The sequence below is a fragment of the Poecilia mexicana genome, unplaced genomic scaffold (genome assembly GCF_051168715.1).
Source record: "Poecilia mexicana isolate PSO_F unplaced genomic scaffold, ASM5116871v1 scaffold_14, whole genome shotgun sequence".
NCBI classification, from domain to species: Eukaryota; Metazoa; Chordata; class Actinopteri; order Cyprinodontiformes; family Poeciliidae; genus Poecilia; species Poecilia mexicana.
This window is the reverse complement of record NW_028263383.1, coordinates 18990555-19006766: the sequence shown is the minus strand read 5'-3', so window position 1 is coordinate 19006766 and position 16212 is coordinate 18990555. Positions and strand designations below refer to the sequence as shown.

Sequence of the window (16212 nt, the reverse complement as noted above, 5' to 3'; positions counted from 1 at the left end):
GGGAGGTCAAAATATTCACATACCTCTGCCAGACGAGAGGACGAGGGGTCGTTTATTCCAAGGGGACGAGCCGCTTCGCTTTGTGACTCCGGGGGTGTCCAGAGGTTAAAAGGTCCCGGACAGAGGGCACCAGGTTGCAGCCTCTGGGCTGAGATTCTGCGCGTCCTGGGGTCAGAGGTCAGCGCAGGAATGCCTGGTAAACGAGAGGTTGCGAGCCGGGGTCAGAGGTGCGGTCTCCATCTTCTGTTTTTTGGATGAACAGGTCGGAGTGAAGGGGAGGGGAGTGGGTTATTCTGCAGGCTGGAGGTCAAGCTTCACCTGAGGCAGGAGCAGACTGGAGCTGAAGGTGGAGCTGTGATTTAATATTCTAATTACACTCCGTGGAAGGTGTTTAAGGCAAATCAATGGATCATATTATATCCAGTCCGTCAACAGAAGAATTAGTGGCTTTAATTAAATCTTTCGGCGGTACGTGTTGCCGCACCATCGGAAATTTATGCACGCAATATAAGATCCCCGCGACGGCTGTTTTTACAAGACTAAAAATGCAGCTTCGCAAACCACATTCAAAGACGGCAAGAAATATTGAATAATTCAGATAAACACATAAATGATATTTAGCAAAGGAGATAAAGCAGCGGTGGCCCTCAGCTATAACCGTGTATCACCTGAAGCTGCACACAAGTCCTGACTAATGAACTGAAGACGGAGCCAATTCATCAGCAGGTGTGACACTGACATCTACTGGAGAAACAGAAAGCAACCAGAATAAAGGAACCCTGCAGCTGAAATCACTACTAAGATACAAATATGTTTGGGTTCATCATAGTACTTAGCATCTTTATCTCCACGCAACACTATCATCAACATTTGATGTGTATGATTTTGGTGATGACACACTTCAAAATGTAATGTTTGATCAATTGCTAACTGTGTGGTGTTTTCTTCATGTCTGTGTAATTTTGTGTTTTTCTTGTGGCTTTGCTGCTGAAATGTGCAATACAAATAAACTTGATTGTTGATTGATCAAACCATGCTGCATCAACTTCACCTTGGAGAGAGCCAACAATTTTTGGTGACTGCTTTTTTGATTGGCAATAAAGTGAAAATGAACACCAGGAGTTTTTGCTACCAATCTATATTGTCAGGTATTTCATCTCACAATTTACATCATTAGTCGCTCCAGACAGGTTTCACCTTCGGATGTGATGGGGGTTTGGGGCGGCTTAAATCAGGCCTTTAATATGATCTAGGTATTTATATATGGATATGAAAAATGTTGAAGCCTTCTTTCTTCAATTCATTCAAAAATGTGTCTAGTCTACACCTCATCAGCATAAATTCATCTTATCAAGAAGATGGATGATGTAATTTCCTATTTTCTCTCTGGATGTATCAATAATGGAAGCTTATGTGGCAAAAATGCCTTTAAGATTTTAAACTGCATTTTCCTCAGTGGTAGTTTAAACATGTTTTTCGGTTTAGGGCTCAGGCTTTGACTTAACACACAAGTAAACCACAAAGAGAGAGATGAGTTCTGGGATGCACGAGCTTGTATTTCTGATGGGCCCCAGTAGAGGGCAGTACACTAACATTGAACTACAAGAACGGTGTTAAATGTTAATTATTTACAGTGAACATTGAGGTTAAAAGTAAAACTGCTAATTAAAGTCCGAATATATGACATATAGACACTACAGCGTAGTGTGGAGTGTGTAGCAGGGTTTAGGCTGCTCTCTTCTTCATCATTCCATCCGTTGTTCGGATGCTAACAACTTAGCATATCAGTTCACCCACATGACCTCAGGCCAACCCTCCGTCTCCTAGGTGAGCTCTTATTTGTCTATCTAAAGCCAATGTGAGTGAGCATTAAATATTTAATAACACAGACTATCATGCAAAATTTATGAATAAAAAACAGCAAATGAATCATGTCAAAAAGCTTCTGGGGCTGTAACATTTCCAGCTAAAAGATTCAGCAGCATTTCTTCCGTCTCCATAATTGTGTAAGAGTGGTAGTTTCTCGTTCCCTCGACACCACGTAGTTTCTCAGTGTTTGCTTTAGATTATTCTTAAAATTTTACCTCCGTTCAGCAGCTTAACAGGCCTGAGGCACATCACGCATGCAACACAGCAGCTTTTAAGGGAGCTCCACAATATTCTTAAGTTAGAAAAACAACCCTTTGGGTCTGGTATCGTTTGCTGTCTGTCTATCTTGGTGTTGGTATGGGGTGTGATTTATTGCTTTGCTAGCCTATTTGTGGCCACAGACTGGTGCTGGGATTCACGGCTGTGGGGTGGTATTCTTGTTCTGGATGTTGTGCTGAGCTGGCTGGTTGGTCCTCTCTTGGGTTGGGATTCTCTCAACCGGTCAACCGGTGCGCTGTGGCTACCCATGTTCTTCATAGAGCTTTGGAGCGTGACGTCACTGCTCTAGTCGGAGGGGTATCAGCGCCATCTTAGGGGTCCATAGACAACAGTCTCGCAGTATAAAAAAAACAGTCTCGCAGATTTTTTCAATCCAAGTTACTTAAAATAATTTAGCTATGGTACGAACTTGCTACGTTATTGTCTGTAATGTCCGATCACACGACTGAAACGGTAAAAGGATATAAGACGGACTTTGGTTTCACTATTATCCTGCTTGGAAACAACGTGAGGAGGCTAAGCTATCGGTGCTAACGAAAAGAAGACGAATGTCCTGGTATCAGCGGTGACACGTCTTGATATCACGTTCTCCAAAATCCCCAGATACCTACAAGTTTCCTCCAGACATTTCCTTTCTGGTGAGTGTCTAAATTTGCTTTGTTGGTTTTGTGTCATAATGTTGTTCTATGATTTTGTCCGAGTGTTCTTACGTTCAGTTTCTGTTGTTTAGCTCGGGCTAATATTGTTTATGTATCATAGTCCGAGTTTTGTCAGTGGACATCGAGGTTATTACATTATTGTGAAGTAAACTATTTTACTAGTGTTATCAAATGTACAGCTTTAATAGCGATGTGTTCTGATATGTCCTCTTAAAGGCAAACCGACGTATGAAATGGATGAGCTCAATCCTGACTGGGTTCCAGTGCTGAATGTGGGTCACTGAGGTAAACGCCACAACATCGGACCGACATGGGCGTCAATTAAAGAGGCGATACAGCAAAACCATCAACAGGTTACTGAGACTGATTTCATTATTTACCCCAGAAGAGGTAAATAATGAAAACACAGTAGCAGAGGCAACAGAAGAGGAGCAAGTTGGAGAGGCTGAGGAGGAAGGAACCCCAGGAGAGGAGCTCAGCAAGGCTGCAGACTCTGAAGAGGAACAGGAACCATTTGTGTTGAAATACAGTTGGAAGTGGCTGTTTTCTCTCATTTAATAATTTAATGTATTAAACATTCATGAATCGTTTGATTCAAGCACTTCAAGTTGCATGTAAACGTGAAGAAAAGAATCACATTTTAAGTAACAATTTGATATTTAAATATTCAGGTAATAAACATACATGTAATGAGATTATATTTTTAAATAAATATTTTATGTGATTAAAGTAAACAATTATATAATCAGACATCTGTCAAGACACTGGGTTTTTGGGTTTGTTTTGCTTTTCATTTTATTAACTTTGTGTTTCAATTCACTTAAGTGGTTCATGGTATTTAGTGTAGTTAGAATAATATTGCTTTTCCTTGTTTGTCTGAGTCCATGTCAAGCCTTCTTTAATGACTATTCTATTTTATCCTTCTAGTTATTTCTTATTTCAGCCTCCCTGCAGGGTTTCTAGTAATGTTTATTTCTTAATTTGATCACCATAGGTTCAGTTATTGTTCCAGGTCTGAGTCTGTATCTTTCTGTGTCATTCTAGTTGGGTTATTTCTTTGTTTAGATCTTCTAGTTTCTCTTGCACTGTGTTCCTTAGTTCTTATTGTTAGATCAGCCTTGTTTCTACATCCACATAAAGTAAGTCCACTGCCTGCTGCATTTGTGTCCACCGCCACATCATGACACAAACCAGATGAAAGAGCCCATCTTTAAACATTTAATGTGTAATTAAACAATAAAGGTGACAAATTTTATGAAATAGACCACACTTTAATAAATATTTGTTGTATTTAACATATTTCAGGTAAGTGAACATGTAATGACATAGATCCTGGCCTAGAATTTTATGCAATTGAACATTACGGGTAACAAGTGATGATCATCTGAGGTAATACATTTTATGAATTTTCTTTTTTTTTAAATATAATTCTGGTTAAAAGGGTCAAAATGGAATAAAAATATGCCTAATCTATAGTTTAATAGAATAATTGTACACAGATTTTGAGTTAATAGGTTACATGACCTACAAGCTAAGAAAAATAAAAAATTTTGACTGCAGAAATAGCTAAAAAATATATAAAAGGTGTTCAAATGTAATAAAGGTGAGTGTGCCTCATCTATACAATCTAGTAGAACAATTTCAAGCAGATTGAGTTAATGGGACACAATTTGGAAGCTACTGAAGAAAACATTTAATATTAAAATTATTGAATATGACTTAAAATTTTAATAGAGGATAGTGTGCCTCGTGTAATAGCATGAATGTCCACTTTTTGGTATCAGTTGGTCACAAGACAAAGCATTTATGCACAGGAGTGTTCGGAAATTGACAGCAGCAATGTGAAACTCCGAGCGCTTGTGGAGAGACTTAAGAACAGCTGGCCGAAATTAGCGTTCATAAATCGGATCAACCTTGAGCTGAACGTCTCTTACTCCGTGGAGCTCGGTTTATCCAGTATCCAACTTGAAAACAACTTCACTGCGGTCGGTAACACAATGAAAACACCGGTGTTCTGAATAGTTTGTTTTGGTCTGTGGACCCCAGACATGGCGCCGAGCGACGAAAACGTCATATCCTGTGACGTCAACTCCAAAGCTCTATAGGGACTAGGTGGATCCTTTGGCTGGCGTGCTGGGTTTGCGACTTGGGATAGGATTTAGTTTGAATGATTCCGAAACTGTTGGTCCTGGTTCTGGTTGGTTGTTGGAGCTCTGTGTGGGTGCCAGTGGGTGCATGGTGTCCATTTTTGTTTGTTTTGACATTGGATGAGTGGGTTTTAATGTCTGGGTGTACACATGAGAATGGGAACATTTTGTCTCTATGTGCCTGGTCTGTCTATCAGATTAGGTCTCTGGCTCCCCCTCTCTGTGATCACCTTTATATCAAGTTGGGTGTAGAGAGTGCATCTACAAAACTTTCTTCTCACCTTTCTTTTCTCTGCACTTTCTTCTTCCTGCCAGACAGGATAAGTTTAATAAAAAAATTAAAAAAAACAAAAAGACAAAATGCAAATGTATAGTCAAGTGTAAATTAAGCGATTTTTCTAGTGCAGAGAATGCCAAAGTGCTTTCAAGTTGATGGTGGTGAGCTACATTGTAGCCACAGCTGCCCTGGGGCAGACTAACAGAAGCTGCTACACAATCGGTGCCATCAGACTCCTACCAGCAGACAAGGCAGGTTTGGTGCCTTGCTCAAGGATTCTACAACTGAGAAGGATGTGGGGAGTTTGAACCAGCAACCCATCAGTTACAGGAACCACAGTGGCTACAACCAGTACAGGTGTGGTGCCACCATCTACTGGGTTCAAGTATAAGGCTTAACATACACTACAGGACAACTCAAAACTTTTATTGTTAAATGAAATGTTACACTTTTATTTTCCTAAAATACATATAAATACACATAGTTTCAACATAAAAAACTGTAATCTAACAGCTGCAGCAGAAAAGAGCAAAATATTACAGCTGGAGAAAAAAGCTAATTGAAAATAACTGTAATCAATGCATGAAAATTAGTTTGTGGTGAATCTTGCATTTTTTTAAAGTACAAATGCATTTTATTTAATTTCAAAAGATTTTAATTAGAGTAAAACTGGTTAATATAATTTGAAAGAAATGAAATCAGTTTTAATCTTATTTTACTTTAAAGACAAAACTATCAGAAATACTTTTTCTTACATATATTTATTGAAAACTCTCAACCATTCTGTACATTCTATTTTGATTTTAAAACTACAAAAAAGAAAAAAAAACTATTGTAAAGAATACAAATTAATCCCTCAAGTCCAATCTTGTGAGAATGTTCTGGAAGGGAGTCCATGTCCAGTCAAACTCTGTTAATGCATGAAATAGTCAGTGGGCCACAAAACTTCATCTATCAGCATCAGTACTGGCTCTCCTCAGGGCTGTGTGCTGAGCCCTCTGCTCTTCACGTTGTACACACACAACATATAGTTTAACACAAACAGAATGTTAATACAACAACATACAGTTTATCATTATTGTTTTTTTTATACAGAATATGCCAGAAAAACCCCCACAAAGCATCTGTGAATTAAAATGTGTCATGGTCACACATCTCTATGTATCCAAATGTGAAGATCCAAATGATCACATTTAACAAACACAACAATTCTCAGCTTTATAGACATGAAACGCCTCCATCTTTCATTCTAGGTTTCTGGGGGAAACTCTGAAGAACATGTATGGAAAATATTTCTACAACTTTTCACCAGTGTGAATCCTCATGTGGTGAGTTAAACTAACTTTTTCACAAAAACTTTTTCCACAGTTCCCACATGAAAACGGCTTTTCACCTGTGTGACTCCTCATGTGACGAATTAAAGAACATCTTTGACTAAAACTTTTTCCACAGTTCACACAAGAAAACGGCTTTTCACCAGTGTGAATCCTCATGTGCGTAACTAAATCCTGTTTTAGACTAAAACTTTTTCCACAATTTCCACATGAAAACGGCTTTTCACCAGTGTGAATCCTCATGTGGTGAGTTAAACTAGTTTTGTGATTAAAACATTTTCCACAGTTCACACATGAAAATGACTTTTCACCAGTGTGAATTCTCATGTGACTAATTAAAGACCCTTTTTGACTAAAACTTTTTCCACAGTTCCCACATGAAAACGGCTTTTCACCAGTGTGAATCCTCATGTGCGTAACTAAATCCTGTTTTAGACTAAAACTTTTTCCACAATTTCCACATGAAAACGGCTTTTCACCAGTGTGAATCCTCATGTGGTGAGTTAAACTAGTTTTGTGATTAAAACATTTTCCACAGTTCACACATGAAAATGACTTTTCACCAGTGTGAATTCTCATGTGACTAATTAAAGACCCTTTTTGACTAAAACTTTTTCCACAGTTCCCACATGAAAACGGCTTTTCACCAGTGTGAATTCTCATGTGCGTAACTAAATCCTGTTTTAGACTAAAACTTTTTCCACAGTTCCCACATGAAAATGGCTTTTCACCAGTGTGAATTCTCATGTGACTAGTTAAAGACGATTTACGACTAAAACTTTTTCCACAGTTCCCACATGAAAACGGCTTTTCACCAGTGTGAATTCTCATGTGCGTAACTAAATCCTGTTTTAGACTAAAACTTTTTCCACAGTTCACACATGAAAATGGTTTTTCCCCAGTGTGAATCCTCATGTGAGCATCAAAAACAGATTTGAAAGGGAAACGTTTTTCACAGATGACACATGAGAAAGTCTTGCATCTTTCCTGATTCTGGTTCTCAGCTTCAGCAGCTTCCTGGAAGATGTCTTGGTTCCTGTTTGGTTCTGATTCAGTTTGGTTTGTTTGCTCATCAACAGGAACCACCATGCAGGTATCAGTCTCCTGTTTTAATTCAATCTGTTCTTCACCCTGACTGCAGTAAACTTCCTGTTCTTGTTTCACTTGCAGAGGCTCTAACTCCTCCTTTTCCACAGTGGATCTTCTCTCCTGGTTACAAACGTTACACTTCAGGGAATCTGGAGAAGAAAACAGAGGAAATGAGAAATTATTACCTTTACTGAAGTAAATGGGAGAAATCCTTCATCGTTTAAGACAGAAATGGACAAAAAAAAAAAAAAAAAACACTTGAAAATTCAAGAGTGAAGACAGAGATACAGATCAGTCGACATCTCCAGCTGACATTTGGAGAATTATCAAATTAATGGATTTTAAAAACATATTTATTACAAGATTAATTGCAGTAGGGATTATTGTTAATATTTAACAGTAAATTATATTATTTCAAGACAATATTTGGAGCTATTGTTTATTTTTATTATTTTGACTTGTATTAAAATTTTATTTTAGTCCACTTTATATCTTTGGGGTTTATTTACAAACATAAGTTTATTTGAAAGTTGATAGTTGCTTAGTTTTTGTTCCTTTATTTACTTTTCTAAGTTAGACAGGAAGAACTGTGGGTCAGTTTTCTGTAAGTATAGGAACTGGTATTGGACCAGCATGCACTGGGTTGGGCCTGTGGGTTTTGACCAGAGCAGGAGAGGAAACAATGAAAAGTAGTGATGGTGAGATGAAGCTTCATGAAGCACTGAGGAACTCCCAGCTTGTTTCCTGGGTCACAGACACCCCCTGCTGTTACATGATACTGTGGAAGTTTATCCCTTTCCTGCATAGCGGTCACTACAGTGGACAGCTACCTAAAAGCCATTTTCTTGTGCTTCTTGTGGATTTTTATGTTTTAAATGACCACTGAAGTGGACACTAATGCATCATAAAATACACTCAACTACTGGCAAATGCAAGAAATTATTTTTATTAAATCCAATATGGCCGACAGACAAAAAAAAAAAAAAAAACATGCCAACCGACCCGGTCCCTCCTTCTACTGTAGACGACTCTGGCAGGTAAAAAACAAAAATATTGTGACAACAGATAACCCTTAAGGAACAATACTACTGATGTATTTTTCAAATAACAACTTTGTATTAGAAGAAAATTACAATTGATCACCTAAGAAAATAATATATTTTCTTTACAAAAATTTTTCCTACCTCTTTTATGCCTTAATAAAAATGGATAAAAAATCCTGACACAAAGGATCAAAATTCATGCTTGAAAGGGTTATAAGAGAGCAGGAGACCCACCCATCTCATGATAAGATCATGCAGACACATGATCTTATCAGACACAATCTTAAAGCACATTATACAATTTTCTATTACACTACTAACGCCGCTATTTTTAGTTTATGTTGCTTGTGTACCATATCTGCGTAAACAACAGTATACTCAGTGATTCTTGAGAATAGGGACAAAACAGGTCCTATGGATAAAGCATGAAATTTGAATAAAATATACACAAGATATATTTTTTTCAAATATCTAACTAAACTAACCTGGGTCATGTGAGCACAACAATGTATATTTTTCTTTTTATTGCTGAATATTTTTTTATTTTAAACATTGTAGTCGGTGGATGATGCCTGTAAAAGCCCTTGTCCAGGAGCAGAACTCAACACATTCTTATAGTTTAAAACAATTAAAGAAATACTAAAATTATATATTATGACAATTAAGTATAAGTAGACATATAAATAATTATAAAAGTATCGATAAATTGAATTAAAAATAATTTTTAGATATTTTCCAACTCCGTTGAAATTTGTCCTTAGTTTTTGTCAACACCGTCAGAAATGAAAAGAATGTAAAAAAATCAGGCATTATTGGGGGGCACCAGAACTTCTGAGGACCCCATGACGTTGTCTTTTCTCTTCCTTTGCTAGGAGGGCTAGTTAGCTCCGGTTAGCTTAAGTTATTCTTTAGTTTTTTCTTCTGTTTTATTCCTAAGTTGTTTGTCACAACCATGATGTGTCAACTCCATAACTGACAATTTACAAAACTTTGATGAAATTTTGTGAAATAAAAGCTTAATTTTGGTATAATGTAAAGATTTCATGGACCTGACGAGCTACAATATGGCCTCCTTCAGAATAACATCATATAAATTGAGGTAGTTTGGCATTTCGTCAACTCCGTCAGATGTCAACTCCGTCAGAGTTTTTCTGACTCTTTCAGTGAAATTGTTGTCAAATCTCACTTAATTGTGCAACTAATTCATTTTAATGTATTTTACATGAATTGCATTACTTCACATGTACCAAGTTTTTCATTTTACTCACTAGTTTGTCACCACCTTCAGTTCTGTGTCAACTCCGTCATGCACTGTCAACTCCATCAGATGGACTTTTTCTTGTTTTTTGTTTTAAATAATATTTATTTTATTTCTTGAGAAGCATTTGTCTGTAAATTGAGTAAAAATATCACTAATGGGGTATTTTAAAAATCATTTTAGATTTATTTTTGTCAGATGGTGATGACAAAGTTTTGGGTCAGGTCGATTAAAAATGTAATTTTTTAAAAAAAATTCGCAACTGGGAGCCTGTACCTTAGCATCTTCATATTTTCTAAACATTATTTGTCATATTTGCATACATAAGGTTGAGAAATAATTAAAAAAAAATATGGGAAAATTAAAACCCATTTTGTCCCTATTCTCAAGAATCACTGATTATATTTAGAGGTGTGCCGATCGATCGGTCACCGATCATAATCGGGCCGATTTTCGTGAAAAAGTTCATGATCGGTGATCATTGTCTCTTGTTGCCGATACCGATCACCTCATTTCGCAGCCTGCCTGTGCAGCTGGTCTCCTCTTTCCTTCACACTGCACAAACGCGCAGCCACAAATCCTAAGCGATGTGTAACTATAACGCACTGAGTGAATGGGGAAGTTTGCGTGTTGCGGCGGAAAATTGAACAACATCAAAATGCATCAACACAACGAAGCTAATACGAGTACGACATAAAAACAGTGCCATACTTGACGGAGTTTGGCTACATCGAGGCTCACTGCAGTAAAAAAGACATATGGAGGATCAGATAGCAGGTAAAGCAGCGCACAGCTACAAACACTCACCCGGATTAGCATGACGGTCAGAAAACTAAACAAATAACCCGCAAAATTATTTAAGTAATCGAGCTGCGATGTAAGACGCTGGTTCTGCTCTCCTGTTGAACCGCTGCTACAGGTAGTAATATTTGACAGACGGAGCTTCGCTTCTGCTCCACCTGGTAGTGACTCTCACACCGAACCTCTGCTTAAAGCTGCAGCATCTAACCTAAAAAAATAAATTTTACATACGTAACATGAGACAGATGATCTCTAAAAAAAATAATCGATCTCCTCCCTGATCTACATAATTACTCCGCTCAGTCAGAAACAGCCAATCAGAGCTAGCAGTAATCAGCTAGCCGCCATGCTATCAGGAAGTTTTCATTCAGTAACTCTGGATTGTTTATTGTAATGGAACCTGTTTTTGCCTTTGAATGTTAAGTTTTATACTTGAATTTTTTTGGCAATGTTGAGAGGTTTTATTTTGGCTCTTTGCATTATTTAGCCTCTTCAGAGCCTTCATATGTTATCAGTCTGTTAAAGATAGTATTACCAATAGCAGTACAATTTGCACAGTGCCTGTTTTGTTTAGTTTTCTTCTTGAAAAAAGTTATTAACAAGTTTTTGTCTAAATTAAGGTAAATTCATGGTTCCCTTTCCCACATAATGTAACCGGTAGTGTTTATGATAAAAAAAATAAAATAAAATAATTATGTGATCGGTATCGGTGATCGGCCCTCATGGGTGATTGGTATTGGTATCGGGAGGAAAAAACCTGATCGGCACATCTCTATTCTAAATAGTTGAAAATAGATTATGACCAACAGGGTCAATGGGCTAGTTCTCAGAACTCAAGATACGACTCATGAAGGAGTAGACAGACTAGAAGTTTGCCAATGTGGGTGCCTTGTATTCACAGTGAATAATTATATGCATATGTACATCACAATAGGAAAAAAAAACATTCAAATGGCCAAATCAAATACAAAAAAATACACAACGAAAACAATTAAATTAACAAATCAAAGAAAAATAATCAATCAGTTTCATAGTTCCAGGAACAAGCCACACTACTAAACCCCCGGAACTGGGGTGGTTCAACGGGGTCAGGCGGGTTGGTTAAAGCGCTTGGTGCAGTTTCTAGGCTGACAGAAGTCAGATCAGAGTGGGAACAGTTTTGTTCATGGGCTGCAAGAAGTCTCCCACCAGCCTGGTGGGGAAACCAAATCTTTCGGCACCACAGGTGAAATCCTTTTATGTTCTTAGGCCTGAATCTTCAGCTCACCATCAAACCTGGCCTGTATAATAAAACAGGACCATTCTCAAATATATATATATATATATATATATATATATATATATATATATATATATACATATATATATATATACACACACACATCACAATAGGAAAAAAAATATATATATATTTTCCTATTGTGATGTGTGTGTATATATATATACATATATATATATATATATATATATATATATATAATGTCTTATAATAATTATAATAAGTGACATATATCTATTTACAATTACTACTATTTATTATTGTTAGTATTAGTTTCCCGCAAAAACGTGAAGAAAGTGACAACTTTTCCGAAACATGTTGTTTGAGCTTTCACGGTGTCCGTAGTTCCCCAGATAAGCGCTCCGAACAAGCGCGTGTTTGCTACGCGCGTGCTTTCTCAGTGCTCATCACAACTCCTGCAGTTATTTAGTTGGTACACCACTCGGGTGCCACACTAACAAATCAAAGAAACATAAATCAGTTTCATAGTTCCAGCAATAAGCCACACCATTCAGTTTATAAACCCCCGGAACTGGGGTGGTTCAACGGGGTCAGGCGGGTTGGTTAAAGGGCTTGATGCAGTTTCTAGGCTGACAGAAGTCAGATCAGAGTGGGAACAGTTTTGTTCATGGGCTGCAAGAAGTCTCCCACCAGCCTGGTGGGGACACCAAATCTTTCGGCACCACAGGTGAAATCCTTTTAGGTTCTTAGGCCTGAATCTTCAGCTCACCATCAAACCTGGCCTGTATAATAAAACAGGACCATTCTCAAATATATATATATATATATATATATATGTATATAAACTATTGCGAGATTTTGGAAGGCAAAGGAGATAAGTAGTAGAAAACCAGAAAATGGAACTCGACATCTACACTCCGGTTACACTTGCTTTACTAAACTTGCGCTGCATTGTTCATATTTCTCCTGCTTTAAAAAGTAACTCAGTAGTTAAAGGAGAGCCATAAAAAAAGGACATTTTCTCTCTACATAAATAAGCCATTCTCAATGCATAATTGTGATGTCTGCTTTCATTTACCTATTGAAAAAACATTTATACGGGAAAAGAACATTCAGTTTCAGATATTTAGACCTTAACCTTCATCCAAATGCTGGTGTTTCCTACCTATCCGGTGTAAGATTATCCGGGGAGTCCGGGAGAAATCCAGCAGTCTGCGCTGATCATCCATCTCTTCTTCCGACTTGACGGTGATTTCTTTAAACTCTCTGAATGTTTCTTCAGCAGCAGCAAACTGCTTGTACATAAAATCGTTTAAGCTGGACTGAAGATATTTTTAGAGAAACACTGGAACATTCAACAAAACAGACCATGTGCCGTCCTCTTTGTCTTCTTCTTCTTCTTCTTCTTCTTCTTCCTTTGATTTTTATTGGCGGCTGGCATCCAAGGTGCATTTACCGCCACCTACCATACTGGAGTGTGGTTCTTCTCTTCCTCTTCTTCTTTGTGATTTTATGACTGTCGGCATTCATGTCTTGCATTACCGCCACCTTGTGGATCATACGATCATCACATCTAAAGATTTCTCATACAGTGCCAGTTCTCTTTGAAAAACGTAAAATCTTTTCTTCCATTTTATCTAAATTAAACAAATACAATATTAATATTCCAGTTTTCCACAAATCCAAAGTTAACATTGTCTTCTGATTCGTATCTCCTATATCCCGCAACATGTTTCACAGTTTCTTCACTACACCAGATAAGGACCATTCCCACAACGATGTGAGGACAAATTCTGGAAAGGGACTGATGTTACAGGTTGTCTTTCACTTTAACTGTAGAAAGCTAAATTTGAGTAACCTCACGTAGACCTGTTTACTACCAGTCACATATTCTTAAGAAATACACATACAAATGAGGAACATTTACCGAAATGTATCACACTTGCAAGTGTTACAGAAAAAAGTCTATGAGAGTTTAACTCTAATAGATTCAGTTTTTTTTTTTTTGAATGGATGAAGGAAATCACAAACATGTAGTAAGCACTGACTAGTAGACGGGGGCTTCTCCTTCCCCCCGCCCCCTCATGACTGCCCCCTACACGCACAGACACACAAATGGTGTGGTGAGTAGGGGAGGGCCACCTGCAAACATAATGTTTATTGCTGAACTCTCTCCTGAGACATATAGTTAAAGTCAATATAGTATATAATATTTAAATATACTATATTGTACATTATGTAATATTCTGGTTAGTGATTATCTATCACTTATTGTTTTCAAACTTTAATTGTATTCTTCTCAAAACTCATGAAGGTCGGAAGGAGTTTACCAAAACCAAGTGTCACAAAGGGGACCAACAGAGGTCAAAGGATTGTTTATTTTAGGGGGGGACATCTGGTCACCGGGAATTAAAAAGCAGTCATTTATTAGGATCATAAATCAGTCCAACAATTAAATTTGGTCATAAGGGTGTTTATATGTTTCTCTGAGGAGACCTGTTTGGAAATCTGTACGGGGGGTGTGCTGGTTTTTCTAGCACTGTAAAAAAAAAAGAAAAAAAAAAAAAACAGCACCAGAAACATCTATAGTGTAAATCCTGCAGTTGAACGGATTTACACTATAGATGGTTCTATAGTAAAGTACAGTTTACTTTGGGGAAACTGCAAAGTTTCCCCAAAGTATTTCTTTGTAAACAAAGAAATGGGCTACTGAAAGTATTGCCTAGTTATAAAATGGCCTGTACTTTAGTCATTCACCCATTAGCACTTAAACTACTGAAAGTAGCGACAGCTGCCCTCAAACGATCCAAATGATCACATTTAACAAATTTGAAAGTTAAACAATTTTCCCACTTTATAGACAAGAAAGCCATTCAGTTTTCATCTAAATGACTTTTATGATGAACCTCAACATAGGACATATATGGAAAATAGTTCTAGAGCTTTTCACCTGTGTGAATCATCATGTGCTGCTGAGTTAAACGCTTGTTTGTGACTAACTTTTTTCACAGTTCATGCATGAAAATGGCTTTTCGCCAATATGAATCCTCATGTGAGCATCAAAACCATATTTGACAGCAAAATGCTTTTTACCGGTCACACATAAGAAAGGTTTTCTTATTTCCTGATTTTGGTTCTCAGCTTCAGCAGCTGATTAATATTTGGTTTGTTCTAACCAATAAGAATAAGAGTAAGTAGTATAAAATGACAACATCGGGAAGGATCTGGCACATATGCAGGATAAGGCACAGACATGGAGCCAATGAAAGGCGGTCACAATTACAAAGTGCATTTATCTGTTGATTTGGAGTGTGGATGCAATTAGTCTGTGAACCCTGTACAGCCAGCTCTCCCAGGAACCAGTCTCTGATATGATGGTCTTATCTAAGAGCAAGTCGTTGGAGGTGCTCTGCTCCACAGTCGCACGGATGTCGTCAGGAAGGGAGTGAGGTGTAAAGGAGCATTATGTTTACAAATCATTCAGGAAATTTGAGATATGGGAGGCAGTTCAGATAAAGACAAAATGCTTTAGATTGGGTAAACTTTAAAATTTTAATCTGCCCTAAAGTCCCACTGGTACATCTCTGTTGATTCCAATCATCCAAAGTTCCCACCAGGAAAACTAGCAATAGTTCACTCCTCCCTTAAGCAAAGGAAATGAGGAAGGGAGGGTCAGTGGAGAGCACCGGAGTTGACCATTTTTTCATTCAGTGTCATCAACAGAAAGAGGAAAGGGCAGGAAGAAACGATAAAGCCGATCAATTAAAATGAGGTCGATAATTTTCATTTATCATGCAATTAATTGATTTATTGTTTATTGCGACAGGCCTAATACTAAAAAAAAAAAAAAGAATTACAGACAGGTGATTACTGAAAGGAATTTTATTTAATAATCTCAAGTTTTTTATCACGTGTCTAAACTGAATTTCAGCTGAACAAACCCTCACAAAAATCATCACCTGGTCAGATGTGATGTTGTTCACCGTGGTTTTTTAAGGTATTGTTAGTTCCTAAAACTACAACTTAAAATCCTCCCTTCACGACTTTGTTGTCTTTAATCAACTTATAACATTTGTTTTGTTCTGATTTACCTTTCAATTCATTTAACTTATTTTCATTTTGGGCCATATTAAAAATCTGAATGTTCTTAAAGGGCCGGTTGTGCCAGATAAAACCCAATATCAATACATTTTGCTCTCGGTGAAGGTAGATGCTT

General features: G+C 37.4%; 1 protein-coding gene and 1 long non-coding RNA gene across 2 annotated transcripts in view; one reads left to right on the top strand and one right to left on the bottom strand.

Annotated features, from left to right (window-relative positions):
- Window positions 1-2400: 2400 nt before the first annotated feature.
- LOC148155523 (uncharacterized) lies at window positions 2401-3557 on the top strand. The gene is made up of 2 exons (XR_015765199.1): window positions 2401-2786; window positions 3024-3557. It is a non-coding gene; the product is annotated as an uncharacterized LOC148155523 (long non-coding RNA).
- Window positions 3558-4057: 500 nt separating this feature from the next.
- Window positions 4058-16212, bottom strand: part of LOC148155521 (uncharacterized) — a 33834-nt gene continuing 21679 nt past the window's right edge. The window contains exons 3-4 of the mRNA XM_088012622.1: window positions 13162-13331; window positions 4058-7803 (exon numbers count right to left, since the gene is read on the bottom strand). Of these exons, the coding sequence (XP_087868748.1) occupies window positions 6527-7803; window positions 13162-13331 (1447 nt within the window). The 3' untranslated portion in view covers window positions 4058-6526. The remainder of the gene's footprint in view (window positions 7804-13161; window positions 13332-16212) is intronic.